The sequence below is a fragment of the Wolffia australiana genome, chromosome 1 (assembly GCF_029677425.1).
Source record: "Wolffia australiana isolate 7733 chromosome 1, ASM2967742v1".
Taxonomy (NCBI): Eukaryota; Viridiplantae; Streptophyta; class Magnoliopsida; order Alismatales; family Araceae; genus Wolffia; species Wolffia australiana.
Genome location: NC_135835.1, coordinates 3,302,418 through 3,310,000, shown reverse-complemented (window position 1 = coordinate 3,310,000; position 7,583 = coordinate 3,302,418). Strand labels below are relative to the sequence as shown.

The 7,583-nt window shown below is 45.0% G+C and overlaps 2 protein-coding genes across 4 annotated transcripts in view; both read left to right on the top strand.

Annotated features, from left to right (window-relative positions):
• The window catches only part of LOC144713260 (uncharacterized), a 4,013-nt gene extending 2,928 nt beyond the window's left edge, over window positions 1-1,085 (top strand). The window contains exons 3-4 of one of the 3 annotated variants that reach the window (XM_078587957.1): window positions 316-435; window positions 517-1,085. The gene's annotated coding sequence lies outside the window, so the exon portion shown is untranslated. Of the gene's footprint in view, window positions 1-315 lie in introns of all 3 variants that reach the window. The other 2 variants (XM_078587854.1, XM_078587919.1) reach the window with 2 other exon arrangements.
• Window positions 1,086-1,936: 851 nt separating this feature from the next.
• LOC144701884 (WUSCHEL-related homeobox 3A-like) lies at window positions 1,937-4,062 on the top strand. The gene is made up of 2 exons (XM_078573682.1): window positions 1,937-3,352; window positions 3,694-4,062. The coding sequence occupies exons 1-2, from the start codon at window positions 3,011-3,013 to the stop codon at window positions 3,949-3,951; spliced, it is 600 nt and encodes a 199-aa protein (XP_078429808.1). The 5' UTR covers window positions 1,937-3,010; the 3' UTR covers window positions 3,952-4,062.
• The last annotated feature ends 3,521 nt before the right edge of the window (window positions 4,063-7,583 follow it).

The window sequence follows — 7,583 nt, the reverse complement described above, 5'->3', positions numbered from 1 at the left end:
CTCTCTCTTTCTATAGACCTCTTTTTATCGTTCTACCGCTCTCTTTCTTTTTTCATGACTCCTACCTGTTTCTTTTCCTATTTCTCCATCTCGCTCTCTTTTCTATACATGTATCCCATTGTATCTTGATATATTGCTCTCTCTCTCTCTCTATTTCTCCCTGTCCTCCTTGCTCTGTCTCTTTATCTTAATATCTCTCTATCTCTCCCTCTCTTCCTTGCTTTGTCTCTCTATCTCTTTCTCTCCTTTCTATCTCTGTCGCTCTGGTTTTCTCTATCTCTCTCTCTACCTCTATAGCTCTGTCTGCGTATGTAGGAATGTCAAAACCTATGCCTACGTATCCCTATCGGATGCCCTACTCTTCCATGCGCAAGCTCCGGGTCGGATCCTTCGCAGTCTCAGACTCTCTCTCGTGCGACTTTACTTCCGACGCAGGTGGCTAATCTTTGGATTCCGACAAAAACAATGAAGTCAGCCAAAATGATTAAAATCCCTCCTGACCGGTGCTGCCTCCAGCTGTTCTCTCTCGCGCAAGAAAACTCTATTCTTTGGAGGCTTTCCTCGACAATGTGGGCCGAACACGGCGATTGGCATCAAGGAATCCGTCGGGAACCGCGCCAGGGCATCTACAAGTCCGATCTCGAGACGGACGGAACAATGCGCCACCGTGCAGACGGCCGGAATGATTGCTATGCGCTCTATTTACCGAGACGAAGTAGGTTTTAGTAGTTTTTTCAACAGAGAAATAGAGTGTATTTTGTTGGAAAAAAAAACAAATACTTTGTAGAAGAAACGTATTTTGTTGAAGGTGCCATGAACGTATTTGTTTTTTCTCTACCATCCGCAGGAGTTCAGAGATCACTTAAGATAAGGACCCATGATTCCATAAAGGTGATAGGTTTTTTTTTTTTTTTAGACTGCTATAAAGGTGATAGGTTAACGTATTGCTTTTTAACAAAAGAAGGGGGGATTTTCATGGGCACAAGATCATTCACTCCAGCATCGCCCAGGGATTCAAAATGGCCCACAACCAATGAAGGCATTTGGTTAACAAAAAAGTGCGTATTTAAGGGGGTGCGAGACCTTTCTTTCTAGCTTTCCCTCCAAAAGCCCTAAACCTAGGCATTATTAGGTTAACAAATTGTTTCCTTCGACAAAGTAGAGTGCGTATTTTCGTGGGTACATGATCATTCTTCCTAGTATTCCTATGGGGCTTAAGGATCCTTAAACCGAGATTCATGAAGGCGTTATGTTACTTTTTTCCTTGTTAAACAAAAAAGAGTGTAGTTTCCTAGGCACATTATCCTCTCTTTCTTGCATTTTTCCAAGGTTTACGAATTGCTTTTTTAACAAAAAAAGAGAACGCGTATTTTCATAGACACAGTATCTCTATCTGTCTAGAATACCCCAGGCCCAGGGGATCCGAAATCCCTAAACATAACACCCATAAGGGCATTATGTTAACAAGTCGTTTCCTTCAACAAAATATAGAGAGTATTTTCGTCGGTGCCAGAACTTTCTCCCTAACATTCCCCAAAACTAGAATTTATGAAGGCATTATGTTAACGATTTGCTTAACAATAAAAAGAACTCGTATTTTAATGGGCAGAATACCTCAGTATCTAGCATCTCCCCGGGGATCAGGGAACCCTAAACCTAGGATTCATGAAGGGATTAAGTCCTCAGTCTCCCTGGCTCTTTCCACGGAGTTCTTCCTATCCCTCGGATAGACAGACGCGTGCAATAGAGTGGGCGGCGTGACGCGTGAAAACCCGGTTAACGCGCAGAGAGCGGCGTCCCCGCCGCTCTAAATCCCTCAAGTCCCATCGCCGGAGGCAGCAGAGCCTGAGGTCATGTTCCGTGCAAGCACGGCGACCAGAGAAAGAAGCAAGCGAGGTGAAGGAAAGAAAGAAAGAAAGGCGTGACTGTCCACTACACGCGCTCGAAGGACAAGTGCAGGAGACTCTGCCGAGAGATTAGAGGATTACTGCAGTGCCTGGGGACTGTCTCATAAATGCTACAATTCAGAGGGAATGGAGGTCCAGATCAAGTGGTTGGTACTTCAATTGCTCGTTAGAGACGATAAGGCAGAGAACGCCGTCCAGAGGGATGGATGGGTCGACATAAGTTAATCGCAGAATGCTGTCTCCCCCATCAGACAAGAACCACCACCGCCTTCATCTCGTTCGTTGCCGTCGGTGACAGCGATTCAATTCCATTCGTGACCACCGATCATCCAATCGGAGGAGAGACACTTCATGTATTCGCGGAGGGCCTCAGAATTACTTATCCTTTTCCAGGACCACTGCAGAGGATATTCCTGCAAGACCCACTAAGAAACTACTTGCCTTCGTTATTGTGAATCGATTTACCGCGGATTTATCTAAACGAGAAGGGTTTCTAATGCTCTTCAGAAGTTTGAAAAATGCTAAGGCAGGGAGAATTTCGTGTGGGCGGAAGCTTAGCTTCTGAAAGAAGCAAGATGATCGACGAGGTAGCAGACGAGAATCATAAGGGCATCATCTTCTAATAATTCACGCAACTGCAACGGAAAATGGTAGACAGAAAGGCGTGTCCCCAGCTGCGTGTCATTCCCGCTCATCAATGACACCCGCAACGGCACAGGAATGGCCAGAGAACCCATTCTCTTTCTCTCTCAGTCTCAATTTTTATTTATTTATCTCTCTCTCTCTCTCTCTCTCACTCTCTCTCCTGACCTCGCCATCTAACTCAGGAGCTCGGGGGACTGTCTGGCTCGAATAGAAAAGAAGAAGCGCAGAGGTAAAAGGCCGAACATTGAAAACAACATTGAATGGCCTTTACAGAACAAGAACAGGAGGACAGAACCAGACTCTTTCTTTCCCATTCCCCTCTACTTTTAAAAACTCCACCGGGTCATCCCCTCCTTCGCACATCCTTTTTGTCTCCGGCGCCTTTCTCTTCTTCCCTTCTTTTGTCTCCTGCCTCCCACGCGTTATCTCTTTCTCAAGCCAGACTTACTCTCTAGAGGATGCCTCAAGTACCTTCAACGAGATGGTGCCCTACGCCGGAGCAGCTCATGATACTGGAAGAGATGTACAGAAGCGGGGTGAGAACTCCCAACCACTCTCAGATACAGCAGATCACGGCCCATCTTTCCTATTATGGGAAGATAGAAGGGAAGAACGTTTTCTACTGGTTCCAGAATCACAAGGCCAGGGATAGGCAGAAGCTTCGAAGGAGACTTAGCCGACACCACCAAATGCTGCAGCAACACCAAATGCTCAGCCATCAGACTCCCCATCTTCACCAGATCGACCCTTTCCGCTCTCCCCTTGAGCACCACCAGCTCCCTCCTCCGTTCCTCCAGCCGGTACTCCTCTCTCTCTCTCTCTCTCTCCCTCTCCCTCTCTCTCTCTCTCTCTCTCTCTCTCTCTCTCTCTCTCTCTCTCTCTCTCGCTCGGACAAGCAAAGTCTCATATTTGAATTTTTCTGTGTATCTCCATGAACTTGTTTCAGCATACACTTTGAAACCACTTAATCTTTTGCTTATATTATCCTTATCCACTGGATTTCCACCTTAGAAAGATACTACTATGTTCATATATGACTAAGTTTAGTTATTTTTCAGTGGAGTACAATTTTTTTTAAAAAACTTTGAAGCGTGTTTTTTGCATTTGTCCAGTGGAATAATATTTCCTTCGTTCTCTGTAGGTATGCTATGCCGATTCACCCGAGGTGATGAATCTGGTGGGGAAGCTGGAGATGTGTGGCAGGGACGATGAAAAGCCTTCTCCTGGATGTTCGCCTGGCTACGGCGACGAGTGGATGGTGGTGGCTGAAGCGACTCCGCCCATTCCTTCGTTCTGCAGGCCTCTCAAGACTCTGGAGCTCTTCCCTACCCAAAGCACTGGCCTCAAAGAAGAGTGCAGTGCTTCCAAGTCGTCTTCTTGTTCAACGTCTACTCACTAGATCACCGCAACTTCTAATTTCTCTCTTATTCCCTCTCTCACTCTCTCTGTGAATCGTAAGTTCTCTTCGGCTTACTATCTTGTTTTCGATATCCATTCTGGTTTCCTTGTGTATTATTATGTAGCCGCGCTGACAAGATAAGAGAGCTTTCTTGAATCTCTTAAATCGATCATGATTAATCCAAGTACTGTTTCTTTATTCTCGTTCTCATCTCACTCCCTACTGCGCCGTGGGTCTGCATGTCGCCGTGGTCTTCTTCTCTAGCCACTAGAAATCCTAAGAAGGAACATCAGTTGATATAGACGAACCAGCGACTTTATTCGAAGAGTCCCGCAAGTATCCCCTGATCGGATGCATGCGATCAGCGGAAAAACTCTCCCAGCCATCTCTAAAAACACTCGGAATGGCACAGCATCCTATGACCTAACAACTATATCATTACTGTTGCTGTGAAATTCTTGTTGAGACAGTGTGCAAGTGAAAGGGAGATAGAGAATGTGTAGGAGATGGAGAGAGAATGTGAGATCGAGAGAAAGATATTGTGTGGGAGAGTAAGTGCGAATACGTAAGAGTAAGTGAGAGCAAGAGTGAATGAGAGTGTGAGAGTTGAGTGAGATACTCTGCCGTCTCGCTGCCGACGGCGATCCATGAGAATTGGCACGAATTTCAGAGGTACCTGCTGATCTTCTGAGAGAGAAAAGAACGCGCCGAATGCGAAGCGATGTAATGGCAGGACTGTGCGCGAGTTAATGGGGAAATCAAGAGGAGAAAGTGGGTGCCGGCGAGCTAGGGCTTCCCCGAGAGAAGCGCCCATCAGACACCAGTCTCGTCAACGATATCGCATCTTTTGTGACGATAGCTCCCGTCTGAAGAACTGTTGTCCTCATTTTCGGAGCTCGGTATCTCGACCGGCGCTGTACGCTATTTCCCCGGCGCATAGATAATTCCATTTCCATGGGAGCTGTCAGAGTAGACGCCCAGCATCAGCGCTTGCGCAAGAAACTTGTAGAATCAGACCGCATTGTTATTCTGGTCCCGTCAATCAGATACGAAGACTAGGACTGCACCCGCCCACCTTTCTTTAGAAATCCCCCGCGATATGACGTCGAGATCTGCGTGCATGCGTATATTTCTTGGTTCTCTCAGCGAAAAACTGGCATGAAAACTAAGATTTTTCGACGGGACTCGATCTTGGAATTTGATGCCGCCTAAACGGCCCCGGGCCGACTTTTCTTTTGCTGACAAGACATGGATAGCGTCGCCCATAACGGGCTTGAGGTAGAGAGAGAGTCGTAGATAGAGAAATACGAGAAATACGTAGTGCAACTGTGCAACGAGGATACGTAGGAAACATCCCATTAACTTAGTTTAACGCAGCGCGACAGCCGGGGAGAGAGATAGATCCTGAGAGATAAATACGAAGGTGAAGAAGAGAGAGAGGAAGTGAGGAGAGGGAGAGAGAGAGAGAGTGAGAGAGAGAGAGAGAGAGACACGGAGAGAGAGAGAAAGGGTAGACAAAACACAAACTGAATGCTCCAACGAGTTGTCAAGTACTCATTAAATAGGCGAACCAAACGGAGATAATTTACTATTTCTTCCATTTATCTCCTCTGACTGACCAAGTTTGTGAATTCAATGTCTTCGTAGCTGTCAAATCCTACGACGTAGCTTGCGTCTCTTGTCCTAGATGCCATCGGGGCCTTCAACTTATCCTAGGCGGCGCTTACGCCGCTACTCTCCTGCAAACGCTCTATCCCTTCTTTGCCATGTTACCTTAGTCTGATCAAATGAAAAGAAAGGCCATTGTGTTTTTTGGCGGGCACCTTAAACATTATGAACTCGGGAGGCAAGCTATAGGCTTTTGTTTGACCTTCTTGCGATACCTTAACTCCTTCCACACTATTCCTTCAGCGTCGACAATTCAAATATGTCGACGATTACGATGGAACAATAACCTTGGCATGAAGCTATGGTGTTTTTTTATCAGGCACGTTAAATACTATGAACCCATGAGGCAAGCTACAGGATCTTGTTTGCTCCTATTGCAGGCACTTCTCACCAACGTTTCCGCACTATTCATTTGGCGTCCACAGTTCAAAGAAGTCAACGATTACCAGGGGTCAATAACTTATGCATTTATCTCTTGATTTTTCTTAGCAGATATCCCAAATACTAAGACCCCAGAATGCAAGCTATAGGCTTTTGTCTGACCCTGTTCCAATCCCTTCCCACCAACGTTTCGAAACCATTCCTTCTGCGTCAATAATTCAAATAAGTGAACGATTACCAGGCATCAATACCCTCAGCATAAGCTTGGACTTTACTTGACGTGTGACAAGACCTGCCATGGGCTTTTCAAGCTAAGACGACCCTCGAAAATTAAATATTTTTCAACCCCAGCTACATGCAACCAAAATTTAGGCCTTCAAAGATCCGTTGCTCTTCGTCTGTATTTCCGTTGTACCGATGAATATTAGTCTCTACCTGTCCCCTGGTCCCTACGCCATCTTTTCTGTCATTCTTCTGACTTCTTTTCTGTTTTTCTTTCTCTCTCTTCCACCTTTCAGTCTATCGCTCTATCCTTTTCGTCATCAATTCGGCTATCCACCTATGCTCAACTTGGCACATTCTGGCGGATAGAACGAAAGTATTTCGCGAGTAAAATATGACTATATAGTGGGACATCCAACACGTGGCATCACCCCGCGTTTTGTACACTTCTGTAGGTACCAACTTGGTGAGGTTGTCCCGCAGCAGCCAGCATGTTAGAGTAAAGGTCCCAGCCAGAGTAATTCAGAAGGCCGAGTCAAATTTGCCGAGGGCCCGCGGATAGACAGTCTAATGAGCTGATAAATTGGGGACCAGTGCGTGTTTAAAGCTTTTGAGTATCGGACTCTGAAATCCGGCGTTTGAATTCGGGATTTCGAATTGATGAGATGCATCAGAACATTGAGCTCCGGACTGCATATATTATCTTCCCCTTGACCAGATTGTTCGTGATGTATGCAGAAGAGAAGGAGAAAAATGCCGAAAGGCAAGCTGAATGTTTGATTCAATGAATCAGTACCCTTTTTCTATAACAATGATTAGTTCCATTTGCACGATTTTCTATTGATCTAAATCAATCATTGCCATTAGATCTAGTGATATTGGTGGAAGCAGTTATTGTTCTTGATCCTCTTATTACGCCCTTCAAGCTCATCATTTGAATTTTTTTGTGTGATAACACGCAATCCATCGTTGCATATTAAGCTTTCATTGTCATCATTTAGTACATGGAAATAATGAATTTAATACATATTATCATGAAATTCACCCCCCCTCATTGATTGAAAATAATTTTGTATGGTGTCTGAAATCAAAAAAATGTATGGACTAATCCTTGTCCGACCTTGGCGACGAGAAAGGATCGTTAGCTGAATAAAAGTTGAGGATAATCATGCATTGTTTTATTAATTATGAATCAGACGGGTAATAGAAGATATTAAATATTTTTACTTAATCCCATCTTGAGGGGCATCCTTTTGAGTCTGCAAAAGATAAGTTTAGTCTTGGGGCAATGAGAACTCCAAAATAAACCTTCAATTGTGATTCAAGACTATTGTCTTCAATTGTCTGGCTGGGAACCTTCA

Excerpts from the sequence above, each read along its gene's own strand:
- LOC144701884 (XM_078573682.1), top strand. The coding sequence starts at position 3,011 with ATGCCTCAAGTACCTTCAACGAGATGGTGCCCTACGCCGGAGCAGCTC. Across the intron at positions 3,353-3,693 it reads CTCCTCCGTTCCTCCAGCCG|GTATGCTATGCCGATTCACC; the intron begins GTACTCCTCTCT and ends CGTTCTCTGTAG.